This window comes from Belonocnema kinseyi, chromosome 3, assembly GCF_010883055.1.
Source record: "Belonocnema kinseyi isolate 2016_QV_RU_SX_M_011 chromosome 3, B_treatae_v1, whole genome shotgun sequence".
Taxonomy (NCBI): domain Eukaryota; kingdom Metazoa; phylum Arthropoda; class Insecta; order Hymenoptera; family Cynipidae; genus Belonocnema; species Belonocnema kinseyi.
Window position 1 is genome coordinate 144,330,323 of NC_046659.1, and position 17,804 is coordinate 144,348,126.

The window sequence follows — 17,804 nt, forward strand, 5'->3', positions numbered from 1 at the left end:
CTTCTTTGGACCATGAAACGTGCGTCTCAAAAAATAGGATTCGATCGAAAGTCTCTGGTGAAGCAATTCCAATCGGGGTTAATTATAATCGCTGAACTGATAGGATCCTTAAAAAAGTAATCTTCCTATCGGAAAAGAAGGTCGGAAATTGGGTATTTAGGTGCTTCTAAATTTAGTCGCGAAACCTCAATACATTTCTCATCCCGCCAAAAAAAACATCTGCGATGTAAAAAAAATCTGCAAAGAAATTAATTCCACCCAAGTAATTTGAAAAAAATACTCATAATAAAACGTATTAAGCGTTGAATTCATTTCGCGTCAGACGGGCTGTGCATTAGTGCGTAAGCCCAAAAATGCGTTGAACAATTTTTTTTAGGAATTTTTATACACATCTCCCGGAAATTTGTTCGAATCCACTAAACAATTAATTAATTTATGAATGCAGGCTAAAGCTCTACTTTTCCTTCCTGGTGAGTAAAATGCACGTTTTGCTCCCTAGGGAGTAAAAAGTGAGGTTAGGTATGAATATTGAAAATTATATATCTAAGAGCTCGCATATTACAGTAATCAGCCCGCTCACAGGAAAAACTGTATACAGAAATGTTGGTTTCAGATAATAACATTTTGGGCGATTTATGGTGAGTTACCATAAATTACCATAAATTTCCAGAAATTAATTAAAATTTTTTTAATTGAATTTTGTGTAATTATGATAAATTATCATATTTACATGTAAATTACCATAAATTTCCGGAAATTTATAGACATTTTTACATTGAATTTTGGGCAATTTATGGTAAGTTACCATAAATCCTCTGTAATATTACAGTAATTACGAACAATTTAATAAATTTGCAGAAGTTTATAGACAATTTCAAAGTAAAATTTTTGGTAATTTATGGTAATTTACTATATTTACCTGTACGATTACTAATAATGACCGCAAGTTTCCATAAATTTCCGGAAGTTTAGAGACATTTCTAAATTAAATTTTGGGCAATTTATGGATAGTTATCATAAATTACCTTTAAAATTAACGCAAATCATGCTTCCTTTATTCGAAGTCTAATAAGGGCTGAAGTATTTTGAGAAATGTCTAAAATCATCTACTTTTTATAAAAAATATCGTATGCGCCAACAACTCGTACTAAAAACATACACGCGTCGAAAAAGTCCCTCTTTTCCTCCTAGGTGCAAAATATACTATTTTGTTAATTTTATTTTAAATCTTCAATATTAGGTGAATCGAGATGAAATTTAACATTGCCCTTCAAATAGAATACGAATTAGAACTTATTTTCTAAATATCACCGCCATAAGTATATTTTATAGAGTTCAAAAAAACCCATAAGTGAAACATAGAGTTTCGCGAGCTGTCAGTGTTAAATATCATTTTTTGCGATTTTTTAAAATGCAAAACTCTTTATATTACATACAAACTGATTAACACTTATAATTAGATGTTTATATAAATTTTTTAAGCAATTTTTCTTGCAATTTCTCTTATCACAGAGTCAGGAATTCACCGTTTTTTTCAAATTTTTCAACTTTTTATTAACTTTCCAATTGAGCAAACAAATAATTAATTAAATTTGACAGTAATAAATTTTTAAAGAATTTATTTTTATTTATTTCAACACCTTCTTAGAACAATGCTACAAAGTTTCAGGATTTTCTATGATTTTTCACTTTTTAACCAATTTTCAATTCACCTTTCAATTAGTGTGAGGTATAAAATGTTTATTTAGAGTAAGGTGATTCATTTAAGCATGTTAAAAATACAATTATTCAAACAATTTATTTTTATAATTGTAAATTCAACTAATTGGTAAAAATTAATTTTTTTAAAAGAAAATTAATTTTTCAGAAACTGCAAATTTAAACACTCCAATTTTAGTTAAAACTGTATATTTTTTATTGAAAAATTCAACTACATGTTTGAAAGTTAAACTACTCTGTAAAAAATTCATATTTAAGGTCGGAAATTATTGACTTTAGTCTAAAATGGTTAACTTAGAAACGTAATGATTTTGTTTTTTCCTTAGTTGAAAATTAATGTAATTTAACAAAATTCTGTATTTTTTTTGTGGAAAATTAAAATTCTAGCCTGCAAATTCATATTTTTGGTCCAAAACTAAACTATTTTTTGAAAAATTCAACTATTTGGTTAAAAATTTCTTTATTTTGTTATAAATTCAAAATTTTTGTATAAATTGATCTTCTTATTTGAAAATTTATCTTTTTTGTTGAAAATTAAACTATTTCGATAAAAAATCCACTATTTAGTTGAAAATTTTATTTTTCTAGTTGAAAACTATTTTTTTTTTTACTTAAAAATTTAGTTATCACATCTTGAAGTTGCAATTAATCGTCGGAATTTGAAATAATTTGTTCACAATAACTCTGTTTTTGCCTGGACATTCATAATGTTTCTTTTAAATCATCTCCTTGATTAAAAAATACAACTATTTTGTCGAAAAATGGTTGTTTTTTTGCATAAAATTGATTTTTTAAGTAAAAAGGAAACTATTCCATTTTTTTTTTTGAAAATTTATCTTATTTGTTTATGAATAAAAACTTAAATACGTTGTTGCAGATATTATCAAATTATCAAATGGTTATCCAATAGAAAGGATATATTAAAACTATTTATTTTATATTTACACAGATCGCCTTTTAGTCTAATTAATTGAATTTTATATCATTGATCTTATATTTAACAATTAAATAAAGATCCAAATTACCAAATAAATATTTAATTTTTATTTGATACTGTGGAAGCTACAACATTAGGTACAAAATATTTTTTTCCAGCCGACATTATTGTCTCTTACATTTTTTTATCTTTAGCACTTTTTACAGAAAAATAGTTGTTTTTTTAAAGGAATTTTTAAAATGTTTTTTATTATTAATTTTATGTGCTTTTATAGAGGCGCTTCTCTTTCTCCGGAAGAAAAATGGGTTTTTAAAATTTTGATTGAAAATTGTAGAAACTGCAATAATTCGGGAAAAAAATTAACAACAAAATTACACAAAGTTTTTGATTTTTAATAAAATTGTTAAATCCTTAATCAAAACAGATTTTTGTCTCCCAAACATTTAAAATTTCAACCAAAAAAGATCAAATTTCCACCAAAAGAAATAAATCTTTAAAGAAAACAAAAATTTCAATCACAGAGTTTAATTTTTAAATAAGAATAAATTGCAGTAAATATATAGAACAAATTTCAACCAAATTGTTAAATTTTCAAACCAAAATAAATTTTTCACAACAAAATTAAATTAACAATAAGCCGAAAACATCCAATTTTACCAAAAAAGTTCATTTTCAACAAAAACATGTTGATTTTTAACATAAAAGGATTTTTAACCAAAGGGTTGAATTTTCAATCCAATAAAAAAATTTTTAACGAAGAAAAATTAATTCCTAATGAGAAATATAACTGTAGACAGTTTAACCAAAAATAATTGAATTTTTGTTTGGATTGTATTCATTTCTTATTTGAGTGGAAAAGCAAGGAAAAGGGAAAAATTTGTAAATTGAATTTTCAATATTGTTTCTTTCTAAAAGTTTAAAAGCGAATTTAAAAAATCAAGTGTTAAAATATTATATTTTCATATTCATATTTTGTCTTTAAAAAATGATCACCTATAATATTTCACGTTTTTATTTTTAATGTTATAGACGTTATATAACTTTATATTTCTTGTAAAAATTAAAAAATAATTACGTGGTATGAACGTGAATTTGCTGATAATTTTCTGAGCAGGAAAAAAATTCTCACTTAAAAAAAAATTGAAAACTAGATTTATTATCAACCTCAAAAACTTCTCTACCACGTCCAAACTTAATAATATTTCTTTGATATTTTTCTTCGCAGATTTAGCAACTCAGTAGCTAAAATATAAGTTATCACTTTTTTCAAATTAAAAATTAGATATTTAATCATCGTTAAAATGTTAGAAAACGTTCCTTTCGTGGCTGAGAAAAACTTCGTTCTCAATTTCCTCAAAGCATAATAAAATTTCGCAAAACAATTTTTCATCGTTCAATTCAGCATTACTTTATTTTGCAAGTTCGCAAACATTTTTCACGATTAATGAAATTCGAAAAATGGGACACTACATCTAAAAATTGCTCCATTCGAAGTAATAGAAACTAAACTCCTAATGAAAGCACTCAAAGCGAAACTCTTGAATTAAAAATTTAAAAAATTTAAAATTAAAAGTTGTTGTTATAGTTGGTATAAATTTAGGGTATCATTTTTAATGCTCTAAATTCAAGAATCAATTTATTATTCTAAATCCAATTCAGAATTAGTTAAAAATTGAAAATTCCCCGTTGAAATCCGAAATTTTAATTCTTTTCGAAAAATTCCCTGTTCAAATCAGAAATTGTTATTCTTTTCGAAAATTCTCCGTTTGAACTAAAAATTCAATTATTCTATAAAATCCCTCATTCAAATTCATAATTTTATTTTTTTCGAAAATATTTCGTGCTAGCTCAAATTTATTTAGATTTTTTAATTTTCTCTGTTCTAAGAGTTCCAGGTTCCAAGTCTGAATTATTATTATTCTGTATAAATTGCTGCTCCAACTATAAATTGGTAAAAAATTAAAACTTCCCTATTCAAATTAAAAGTTAAATTCTTTTTATTTTAAATAGTTTAAAAATCCTTAAAATGCTTAGAAACTTTATTTCAAAATTTTGAAACATTTACATGTTATTTTGTATTTTTTCAAATTATATTTTTTTAATTCTACTAAATAAAGAATTTTTTTAAAAAATCTGCCACATTTATTTTTGGCAATTTTGTAAATCTTTATAAATATTTTAAAAATTCTCTTAAAATTAGTTCATTAAAAAAAAAACATTTTTAATTTTCCGAGGAAATGTCTTTTATTCTTCTGATATGTTTAAAAATTCTTAAAAAGCTTCAAAATTTTTTGTTCGAAATCTGCCAAAATCTATATTTTGTTTTAAATTAGGCCGTATTTATACATGAAAATTCAACAATTCGACTTAAAAATTAAATGTATTAAAACAGAGAAAAATTAAAATTGTAACTTTTAAAGTCTAGTTATTTTGTTTAGTTTTGAATATTTAGTTTATAATTACTGATTTAAAATGAGCAGTCCCTTATTTTTAAATATTAAGCAACTTTTTCGTAATTAAAAAATTTCATAAATATATTATTTTGACTTTATTTTAAAATAAAAAATATTTGATAAAGTTGCCATAGGGCGTTTAAATTTTTTTAACTAATAAAACTTTCCAATTGAAACAGTGTAATTTTTAACTTTAAAATCTTAACATTCTAAAATTTGGACTGATACCGAATAGTCTTGTCCAATCAATTATTGATTACTATTTAAATATTAAAGTACAATTTAATTTAAAAAATCATTAATTAATTTACATTAACAGTTTGTCAATTAACAATGTTTTTTCTTTTTATTAAAAATCTTCGATTTTAAACTCTCCTAATTTTTTATTGTTGAAGTCTTTAAAACTTATAACATATAAGTTTAAATTATAACTGAATTTAAAAATTCTTTAAACTGTCTTTGTATTTACCCCACATTTGTCCGCAAGCCTTCAAATGAAAGGACAAAGCATCGACAACTATTATTTGCTGATTGTGAATTATCTGTTGTTAAAGCTCCTTTGGCTTTAACGAACACATTCTCATCACAATCTTTTGCTTCAAACTTGATAAAGCAGAAATCTTTTTTTCAAGCATTACTTTAATATTTGTTTTTTATTTTGCAATAAATTTAATTCTCAGGAACCCTAATAAATGTATATCATTAAAATTCATAAGATTCATTAGTGTTGGAACGAACTTATTTCATTGTCTCATATTTACCATTAAAAAAAAGATGCATTCTATTAAAATAAAAAAATGATCATAAAACATTTTATTGCAACTTGTGCCGTTTTCTATACATTTATTTTTTTTATAATCAATGTAGATATAATTTAGGCGAAAAATGTTGTTAAATAAAATTTTGTGATATCTTGTGTCGTTTTTCACAGAACTTTATTGTTTGACTTCTAATATATTGTTATAACAAGAGTTTATGACAAACCTATAGATATTTTTGGGTAAAGAACTTTGGTGTTTTAATTTAGTTCGTTTTTTGTGTCGTTTCCCCCCAAAAAAATTTTTATTTTTCATTATTTTTTGTTCAATCAAAATTAAAATTTTCAACTTTGTATTCGAAAAAGTCATAAGGATAAATTGTTTTAGTTTTTGAGTATTTTGACCGACCAAACATAAAAGTTTGAAATCTACAAAAAATGGTTTCAAACATTTTTTAAATGCGCTTACTTTTTAAATTTCCATACGAAATAACTGGTTTACGAACTCGTTCTTTCTTTTCAGGACTTCAAAAAGTGTGCTAAGGCAGAATCCAATCTGATCAATTTTTCGACCGTTATCGTACCTACAGAATACAGGCTACAGACAGACATACAGACACATTCGTAAAAATCGTTTTTTCTGACTCAGGGGTTCTAAAAACGTAGAGATTTGATGAAAACCAAAGAAGTGAAATTTGACATAAAACCAATAAATTCTCATTAGGATGAGAATGTAAAGCGTAAATTTTGTCTGTTTATTTTTGGATAGTATGTGTTTATTTATTTTTTTCATAGCTTGTTTGATTTTTCAACAAATTAACTTTTTTATCTTTATTGATTTTTACGCATAAAACAAAAGCTGCGTATCATATAAAAAATAATTACCATTCGACTTTCGAGCACACGCCTATTTTTTCAAACATTTCCTACACACTGGGTCAACATGACCCTCTTCACTTTATGGTTGTCTATAACTTCATAACTACTAAACCTTTTAACTAACCAAAATTAAGAGGTATACTTACACAAAATTTAAAAAGTTTCGGCACTTTTTTTAATAACAAATTTTTATAATTGACGAAAACGAAAAATCCAAATTCGATTAAATTCGACGTTAAGTAAACACATGGGTCACGTTGACCCAGCTTCGATTTCAATTGCTTCTCAACGACGACTGATGATTCGATACGCTACAGAAACTGTAGTCGGTGAAAGTTGGCGACAGGGTCATAATAACCCAGTGTGTACTCGAAGAGTTCAAACTGTGTAGCTCTTTTTTGTAAAAAAAAAAGGTTTTGTCTTATTTTTTCGTAGCTTGTGTCGCTAGTTCTAAAATTTTATTTTTTATTTTTAATATTTTTTTTTACGACTAAAAACAAAAACTACGCGTCCTCCATATTGCATAGTTTGACTAAAACGTGGAATTTTTTGGATTTTTCATTATTTTTGGAACGATCAAATATTGAATTTTTATCTTTTTGACCAAATTCAAAAGTTGTGAAAATAAATCCTTTTAAAAATCAACGTTTTTCTTCTCTTAACTTTTTTTCATATCATTATTTGTTTGGCTTAAAATGTTCATTTCAGTTTGTTTTTGTGGATTTTAAAAAAGCTCTAACTCTATTAATTTTATTTTTATAGACAAAAGCCACAAGGATAAATTGTATAAGTTTCTGAGTACTATGAATAACCGTAAATTGCATTTTTAAATCTTGAAAAAATGTGGTTTCAAACATTTTGAAAATGCGCTTAATTTTCGAATTGTTATCCAAAATAGATGGTTTACGAACTCGTTCTTTTTTTTTTAAAGCCTTAAAAAAGTGTGCCAATGCAGAATCCAATCTGATCAATCTTTCGAAAGTTATCGTGCCTACAGACTACAGACAGACAGACAAACAACTTCGTAAAAATAGTTTTTTCTGACTCAGAGGGTCTGAAAACGTGTAGATTTGAACCGACAAAGTGAAATTCGACATAAAACCAATACGTTCTCATCAGGATGAGAACGTAACATAAAAAAAATATTAGAAAGTAAAAATTGAGAATACTTACTTGAAAAGAGGGTCCGGTGAAAGAGGAAAGGCAAAAGCCTCCTCTCTATCGAAGGGAGCTCTATAAATTTTGAGCACCCCATGATAGGAAGTGGATTCCATGGCTGGAGCATGCCGGTGACTTTTAAGGAGTTTCAACGTCCCATTATAAAGTCTTCACCGAATATAATAACATCTGACTCCGTGGGCTGGAAGACATTAGGGAAATAGAACCCTTCCCCCTTTCTCCGTTTTCCAATATACGGCATCCTAATCGGCCAAGTTCGACGAGCAACGGCCTTACTTCTGCGATTTCGATACATCGAACGTTATTAGACGACGTATCGACGTATCGACGTAACGAAATCCGATTCGACTCGAAACGACGTCGTTGAAGGATTGGAGTGAAATAAAGGAAGACGGATGCTTTCAGGTATTAATAAGAATGATTCTGTATTTTTTTTCTTTTCCTCAGTAATAATGGGACTCTATCTCTCGTAATATATTAATAGTGTGCTAATAATGATAGTATATACAGATGAATAAACAATTAAAAAATGCGGCCCCTCACGCTGTTTTCAAGGAGAACCCTTTATACAATGTCTGTAACTTTTGTACTTAATCATACAGAGCGGTAATATACAATTTTTATTTCAAAATCATCAAAAAGAGGATAATGCTTCGTCAATTGGAAGAAAATTTTCATTAAACGACCGGTAGATGGCAGAGTCGTTTTTTCTGACAGTCGCAGAAATTAACAGACAAAAAAATTTTATTTTCTTCATTTCGACAAAACACTTTCCTCTCAGAATACAAAGTTTTCTCTTTTCGTGCGTGTGTATCCAGTGGGCAAACAAATCAGGATGTCCTGGAAACGTCTTTGGGACATCCCTAAAGCGTCATTTTGGATATGGCTTTAGTATAACCTAGGGATGCTCTTAAGACGTATGATGTTATTACGAAAGATTTTTATGGTTTTGGGCGCACTGTGCTGCCATAGGACGTCCTAGGATTTTTATTTATTTTTTATATATTTGGGATTTTTGTGTTTTTGTGCCGAATGGAATGACATTCGACGTCTTAGAAACGTTCTTGGGGTATTTATGGGTTTGCGTCGACTGGGCTAACATTGGACGTCCTAGGAACGTGCCAAGGTAGTTCTTGGGATGTTCATGGTTTTGTACCAAATGGGCTAATATTGGGAGTCTTAGGGTCTTTCTTGGAACGTTTACTGTTTTTGTACCCATTGAGCTGACATTGAACGTCCCCGGAACGTTCTAAGCATCATCATAATTTTGTGTGCAGTGGACAAACGTTAGACGATATAGCAACGTCCCCAGCACGTTCTTGGTATTTTCAATGTTTTAGGTCCGCTGTGATGACATTGGACATCCTAAGAACGTTCTTGGGATTTTTATGACTTTTTGGCCACTGGACTGTCATTATACGTGCTAGGAACTTCCCAATGACGTTCTGGAGATTTTTGTAGTTTAGTTCCTACTGGGTAGACATTGAACGTTATAGGAACGTTCCGAGGACGTATTTGGAATTCTCATGGTTTTATGTCCACTGGACTGACATCTGTCGTCCTAAAAACGTTCTTGGTATGTTTATGGTTTTTTTTTTGCACGCTGGTCTGACATGAGACGTACTGAGAACGTCTTAAGTACGTTCTGGGGATATTTATGGCTTGTGTCGGCTGGGCTAATCTTGGACGTGATAGGAACGTCCGAAACACGTTCTTGGGATACTTATGGTTTTCTGCCCACTAAGCTGACATTGGAATTCCTAGAAACATCCCAAGTAAGTTCTTGGTTTTGTGCCAATTAGCCTGAAATTGGACGTCCTAGGAACGTGCCAAGGAAGTTCTTAAGATGTTCATTGTGTTGTGCCAAATGGGCTGATATTGGGCGTCCTAGGATCTTTCTTGGGACGTTTACTGTTTTTGTACCCATTGAGCTGACATTGAACGTCCCCTGAGCGTTCTGGGTATCATCATAATTTTGTGCGCAGTGGACAGACGTTAGACGTTATAGCAACGTCCCCAGCACGATTTGGGATTTTCATTGTTTTATGTCCGCTGGGATGACATTGGACATCCTAAGAACGTTCTTGAGATTTTTATGACTTTTTGGCCACTGGACTGTCACTGGATGTGCTAGGAACTTCCCAATGACGTTCTGGGGATTTTTGTAGTTAAGTGCCTACTGGGTAGAAATTGAACGTTATAGGAACTTTCCAAGGACGTACTTGGAATTCTCATGGTTTTATGTCCACTGGACTGACATCTGTCGTCCTACAAACGTTCTTGGGATGTTTATGGTTTTTTGCACACTGGTCTGACATTAGACGTACTGAGAACGTCTAAACTACGTTCTGGGGATATTCATGGTTTTTCCCCACTAAACTGATATTGGACGTCCTAGGAACGTCGCAAGGACGTTCTTTAAAATATTTATGGTTTTTGCCTACTGGGCTGACATTGAACGTCCTAGAAATGTCCCAAGGATCTTCTGAGGATATACATGGGTTTTTTCCCACTGGGCTAATATTGGACGTCCTGGGAATGCCCCAATGACTTCCTGAGAGTTTTGATAGTTTAGTGCCTGCTGGGTAGACATTGAACGTTATAGGAACGTTCCAGGGACGTACTTGTGATTCTCATGGTTTTATGTCCACTGTACTGAAATCGAATGCCCTAGAAACGTTCTTGGGATATTTATCCATTTTTCCCCCACTAGGCTGACATTGGACGTCCTAGGAACGTTCCTAGGACGTTCGGGGGATATTAATGGTTTTTTCCCCACTTAGCTGATATTGGACGTCCTAGAAACGTGCGAAGAACGTTCTTTAAATTATTCATGGTTTTTGCTCTCTGGGCTGACATTGAACGTCCTAGGAACGTCTCAAGGATCTTCTGGTGATATTCGTAGGTTTTTCCCACTGGGCTAATATTGGACGTCCTAGGAACGTCCCAATGACGTTCTGGGGATTTTCATATTTTAGTGCCTATTGAACAGATATTGGGCGTTATAGGAACGTTCTAAGGACGTTACTGGGATTATCATGGATTTATATCTACTGGACTGAAATCGGATGCCCTAGAAACGTTCTTGGGATATTTATAAATTTTTTACCCACTAGGCTGACATTGGAGGTCCTAGGACGATCTGGGGATATTCAGGGTTTTCCCGTATTGATCTGATATTAGACGTCCTAGGAACGTGCGAAGAACGTTCTTTAAAATATTCATGGTTTTTGCTCTCTGGGCTGACACTGAACGTCCTGGGAACGTCCCAAGGATCTTCTGGTGATATTCAGAAGGTTTTTTCCCACTAGGCTAATATTGGATGTCCTAGGAACTTCCCAATGACGTTCTGGAGATTTTCATATTTTAGTGCCCATTGAACAGGTATTGGACGTCCTAGGAACGTTCCAAGGACTTTATTGAGATTTTCATAGTTTTACATCTACTGGGTTGACATCGGACGTCCTGGAGACGTTCTTGGGATATTCATGGGGTTTTTACCCACTGAGCTGCCATTGGACGTCCTAGGAACGTACCTAGGATGTTCTAGAGATATTCATAGTTTTTTCCATTTGGCTGATATTCAACGTTTTTGCCATCTTTGGATGAGATTTAACGACCTATAGATGGTCCAAGCACGTTCCGGGGATTCTATTGGTTTTCTGCCAACTGGGCTGACATTGGTCGTCATAGGAACGCCCCAAAAACGTTCTGAATATATTCGTGGTTTTTGCACACTAGCCTAACATTAGACGGCCCAGGAGCGTATCAATGACGTTTCGGGGATGTTCATGTTTTTTTGCCCACTGGGTGTATTCCATATTATGTGTAGTACGATCTTTTGGTATCGGTAGCTCTCTTTTTGGCTTTCATGTAAAACTATGACTAAGCCCCTCGAGAACAAATTTCGAGGTGAAATTATTTTGCGGATCTGAGACTCAAAGAGACCTAAACGAATAAATCAAGGGGCAAATAATCTTAGATTATAATCTTTGGTTTCAGCTGTATGGAACCAGTTTGCGCATTTCGCCAATCTGGATCTTCATTTATTAACTTTAATGATTAATTCCAAATCCTTCATCCGGCTGATGACTCCACTCGATAACGAAAATAAGCTTTAAATCCTTTCAACTTTCGAAAAAGATCTTTAAACAGAGTTTGCTCAGATTAAGAGTCTTTTTAAAAATATAATACATGGCACAATTTATCGCGCAGTTCTTGAGGTAACAGAAAACAATCAACTACGAACATAGGAGTAATAAAGTCGTCTCCGTATACTCGTCGTCTCTCACTTACAATAGCATCTAGTACATTATTTATTTACAATTTTCACTCGCCCTTTCTCGCATTTCGATTATCCAACATGTACACATTTTTATTGCTAGAAATATATCTTACACGATTCTTTTTCGTCGAGAAACGTTCTTTTTTCCTCAATTGTATCATCGTCAGTCCAATCTAACATTGGACCAATCACAGTGACTGTCGACCTAGAGCGAAGGTAGGTGGATGCGATTCAAGTTTATCACGCTGATCGATTTTTGGGATTCTTCAGCTGAAGTTGGTAGAAGAAGATAAATCGATTAAAAACGATCTTCTAGAATTCAGAGCCCTCTCTCGATCAGCCTTGACAGCTTCCAGAAGCTCAAGGATTTTCGAGATTAAAGGCTTGATCAGGATCGTTCCACTTTTTTTTAACTTCCTCTGACTCGAAGGATCCTCCTTTTTGGGTGCGGGCAGCACTTTTAGTAGCCGTCGAGGCATCTGAGCTTCTTCAAAGGCGGTTGGGCCTCGTCTCAGCTCGTTGGGGCCGGCATCGACATCGGGGGAGGTTTCACGGAGCCCATTCCTGGGCCCGAAAGCCCGTTATTGTTCATGTCTCCTGGCCCTCTGGGAATAACCCCAATCCCTGTGCCGTTCACCGTCGGATTGCCGCCCGATATTTGACCCTGCAAAAAAAACGGATTTTATCTTTAGCTTCTTTTGTCTTGAAACGAAAACCAGGGTAGCCGTTTTAAACAAAGAAACAAAATTTCGGTCGTTTCCTGGATGTTTCCTGGTTCTTGTTTTTGCTGGGAGTGGGAAGACCCCTGGATTTCAGAAAAATTTTCGAACTTTAGTTTTTGAAAACCATATTTAGATGTATAATTTTATTTCGCATCTTTTTCACCCAGGAAAAAAGTTGTAGCTTTTTTAGTTTTCTAATTAAAGCCAAAAAAGTAGCTTTTTTGTCAAAAATAATTTTAATTCGTTTTTCCAGGGAATGTAGTTAAAAATGTCTTTCGACTGATAGAGAAAATAATTTATATAAAAAAAATAATTGTAAATTTTTTTCTGATGTGTGGCTCTTATCGGACTTCTCTAACTTTCAGCGTTTCGTTTATCGAGCGAATCTTGACTAACAAAAAACTTCCAGCGAGGAAGTTGTTAACAACAGTACAAAGAAGTTTCCTGTAAAATTTCAGCCTAATTCAATTAAAATTCCAGAAATTAGTAACATCTCAATACGATAGCAGCTAGGCGACTCGCGCGCGGGCTGTAGCAAGAATTTCAGACCCCATTCATAATACATTTCCCCGGCGCCAATAATCAAAACTAATCAAGTAATCATGCAGTATCAAAATATTATGGATAAATAAATAATATTACATAATGTAAAATAATGTATTCATTTATTATTATGTACAATAGAATGGTTCGTGGAATTGAAAAAAAAAGTCAAAGATCGAGAAAATACATTTGTTTTTTATTCCTGTTGTAAAAGAGCGTTAGAATTTTTTGGCGAAATATTAAATGAATCAATTAGTTCACATCATGCAGTATTATTTATTTATGCATAATACTTTCATACTACCTGATTACTTGATTATTTTTTATTTTTGGCACCGGTGAACTGTATTATAAATCTAATCTGAAACTCTCCCTACAGCCCGAGCGCGAGTCATCCAGCTGCTGTCGTATTGAGACGTTAATAATTTCTTGAATATGAATTGGATTGGGCTAAAATTTTCCAGAAAACTTCTTGGTACTATTTTTAACAACTTTATCGCTGGAAGTTTTTTGTTGCTTAAAATTCGCTCGATAAACGAAACGCTGTAAGTTGGAGAAGTCCGATAAGCGCCACGCATCGAAAAAATATTAACAACAATATTTTTAAAATAAATTTTTGAATTAATTTTACTCTATCAGTCGGAGTACATGTCAAATTACATTCCCTGCAAGTTTTATTGAAAAATCCCAAAAACTGACTGACTGAGCACGAGTTAAAGTGAAAAACTAATTAAAATGAATTATTTCAAAAAAGCAAGTTTTTTTGATTTAATTAGAAAACTTAAAAAGCTATAACTGTTTGCCCAGAAGAAAAAAGATGCGAAATGAAATTCTACATCTAAACATAGTCTTTAAAAATTAAAATTCGAAAATATTTTTCAAAGCTTCCAGGAGCCTTCCCACTCCCGGCGAAATAAGTTTATGTGCCTTTATTCGATCCCGCAGCGCATTGTTCCATTTGAAGTAATGGAAACTAAACTGCAAATGAAAGCACTCAAAGTGAAACTCTTGAATTTTCAACTTTGAAAATGGAAGTTCAAAATTTGTTTCGTTTAACAATTTTGTATTTAAATGCTCAATAATTTACACATATAAAATGGAAGCTGCTAACATTTTTCAACTGAACAATTTTAAATTAAATGCAGTTAAACTGCTAAATTAAAGTTTTAGACTTTCATAAATTGTAGAGTTCAAAGATTCAGATTCAATTCCAGAAATATAAATTCACAACATTATTTTTAATGGTCTAAATTAAAGAATCAATTAATAAATTTAAAAATATTCAAAATTATGACATTTCAAGCAGTTTTAGATTATAATTCCAGCTCCGAATTGGTTGAAAATTTAAAATTCCCTGTTCCAATCCTGAAATTTCATTTTTTAAGAAAATTCTTTATTTCCACTCGGAACTAGAACTCTTTTGAAAAGTCCCTGTTCAAATAGAACATTTTAATTCTTTTACAAAATTATTTATTTCAACTGAAAATAATAATTTTTCGGTCAAATCTCCTGTTTCAATTTATAATTTAAATTTTTTCCAAAAAAAATACCTTGTTTCAACTCAGAATTAGAATTTTGTTTCAAAAATTCAATTGTCCATTCAGAATTGTTTTTCTCCTGGATAAATTCTAGTTCTAACGCAAAATTAGAATTACAATTTTTTTAATTCCTTGTTCTAGCTCGAAATTTGTTTAAATTTTAAAGTTCCCGGTTCCAAGTCAGAATTATTTGAATTCAGGATAAATTCGAGTGCCAACTATAAATTTGTGAAAAAATTCTTTTTATTTTAAATAGTTTAAAGATACTTAATAATGAATTGAAATTTTATTTCAAAATATTGAAACATCTCCGTGCTGTTTTATATTTTTTCAAATTAATTTTCTTTTTAATTCTGCCAAAATAAAAAAAAAAAGTTCTTAAAAGCTTCCCCATTAATTTATTAAAGTTTGTAAATAGTTTTAAATCTTTTTAAATATTCTCTTAAAATTACTTCACTAAAATTAAAAATTATTTTCAACCAAAAAGATTTAATTTCTCACAAAACAGTTAAATTTTTAACAAAATTGTTCAATTGTTGAATTTTCAAACAAATATTCCAATTTTCCAAGAACAAAAACTTAAACTTATACCAAAAGCAGTTGCATTTCCAACCAAATAATATAATTTTTTACAAGACAGTTTAATTTGTAACAAAAACAATCAATGTTTAACAAAAATTAATGAATTTTCAATCCAAAAGAAAGAATTTTCTGCCCAAAGAGACAAATTTTCAATCAAGCAGTTGAGGTGTTAACCAAAAAGAAAGAATTTTAAATAAAATTTTTGCATTTTTAACAAAAAAGATTGATTTTTAACCAAATAATGGAACTTTTTACCTGAAGAGATGAATTCTCTACTAAACAGTCAAACTTAAAAAAAATTTAACTTGAACCAAAAGACTTGGATTTTAATAAAAAAAGTTGAATTTTTAAGAAATAGATGAATTCTTAAGGAAAAATATAATTATTGGTAGTTCATACAAAGCAAATAAAATAACCTAATATTTAAACTCTAGAAAAATGGTTTATTTTTTAACTAAATAGTTGAATTTTCAAGCCACGAAAGTGAATTCTCAAAGAAAACGAAAAATTTTCAACCGAAGATTAATTTTTTACCAAAAAAGACATTTCCTTAATATGTTACATGGATTTTTCTATAAATAATTCAATTTTCTTATAAAAGGTCAATTTTCAATGAAGAAAAAATCATCAAAATAGTTTAAATTTTAACCAAGAAGATAAATTTTTAATAAAAAAAAAAGTTAATTTTCATGTAAAAAGTTGCAGTTTTAACGAAAAGAGAAATTTAAATTTAAAAAATTAGTTTTCGATCAATAATGCCGATTTTCAACGAAAAAAAAACAATTTTTAACCAATAAGGTAAAATTACAGTTTTAGATAAAAAATTAATTTAAAATTTAAAAAGGAATTTTCAAAAAATAGTTACATTTTCAAATAAATAGATAAATATGCAAACAAACAAATTTTTTTTAGAAAAGTGGTTTAACTTCTTGTACAAGAAGTTTAATTACAAAAAAATTTTTAATCGTTTTTTAAACAAAAGGTAAATAGCTATATTTGCAATTTGAAAAGTTAATTCTTTAAAAAAGAAAAAATGAGTTTTTAACTAAAAGGATGAATCTTTAATAAAATAAACTACGGCAATCCTGTGCAAATAGTGCTGGAAACCTTATACAATGAAAAAAATGTTTTTAATATAGTTATGTAACTGATACATTATATTTCTATTCTTTATTATTTATTATAGTAGTATTATAAGAACTAAAGCAGTTAAAAAACTAATAAATACGCCCATATAGTACGACAGCACCCATCCGAGTAAAACCCGAGCGAAGATCTGCTTAACGTCGGTTATCGAAAGAGAAGACCTACAAAATTTCACCTATCTTAGCAGCTACTTATTGGAGATAGAAAATTAGTGAAAAACTATTTCATATGTTTTTCAATGTGTGGTTGTTCCTGATTTCTGTTTATATTTTTCGTAAAATTATGAATATGGGAAAAAATTATTAGTTACGACAATTTATAACTAAAATTTGAAATTTCAAAAAAAAAATCTAAGATTTTTTCTTGAAGTAGCACTATTCCTTACTGCATTGACTAAATTAAAACTGACTAAAAGTATTACTTTTTAGAATATTGCTATTGAAGAACGAAAAATCCACGACCCTGCCCCACACTGCCAATTCGAGATTTTTCAATAGCAAAAAAACTATTTTAGACTCGAAAGACCCTTCGCTTCAACTATCTGTAAAAATAAAATGTCTATTTTTTTATAACAATTAAAATTTATTATTTGCGTCGCTCTTTTAGCGAAAGTGCAACCTTAATTAACAAACTCATATTTCATAAATTTATTTAATTAATGTTATTAATTATATATGGTAAAATTATAATTATAAATATATTTCTATAATAACTATATATTATTAATTTTTTATTTTGTACTCACATTTGAGACGTGATTATGTTGTGTCATTTGCTGATTCAAAACGTGTTGCTGCTGATTCTGATGCTGAAGAGCATTGTGACCAGGGTGAAAATTTTGTCCAGGTGGCGTTGGCGTCGGAGGAAGTTGCCTCTTGATATGTTCCAAAGAAGAGGGAGGATGTAACGCCATATTAGCGAACACTAGCCTTTCCCCATAATCATACTCACAGAGAATTTTATTTTCACATAAGTAGAATTTGTCGCCGACACAAAACCTGGAATCAAATAAATATCGACTTTTAGTCTTCAGCGTCAGATTATTTAATTCAATTTCTAATAAA

At 30.3% G+C, this 17,804-nt stretch overlaps 1 protein-coding gene across 1 annotated transcript in view; it reads right to left on the bottom strand.

Moving 5' to 3' along the window:
- Nucleotides 1-8,361: 8,361 nt before the first annotated feature.
- Nucleotides 8,362-17,804, bottom strand: part of LOC117169095 (LIM domain only protein 3-like) — an 86,645-nt gene continuing 77,202 nt past the window's right edge. The window contains exons 4-5 of the mRNA XM_033355223.1: nt 17,486-17,738; nt 8,362-12,873 (exon numbers count right to left, since the gene is read on the bottom strand). Of these exons, the coding sequence (XP_033211114.1) occupies nt 12,721-12,873; nt 17,486-17,738 (406 nt within the window). The 3' untranslated portion in view covers nt 8,362-12,720. The remainder of the gene's footprint in view (nt 12,874-17,485; nt 17,739-17,804) is intronic.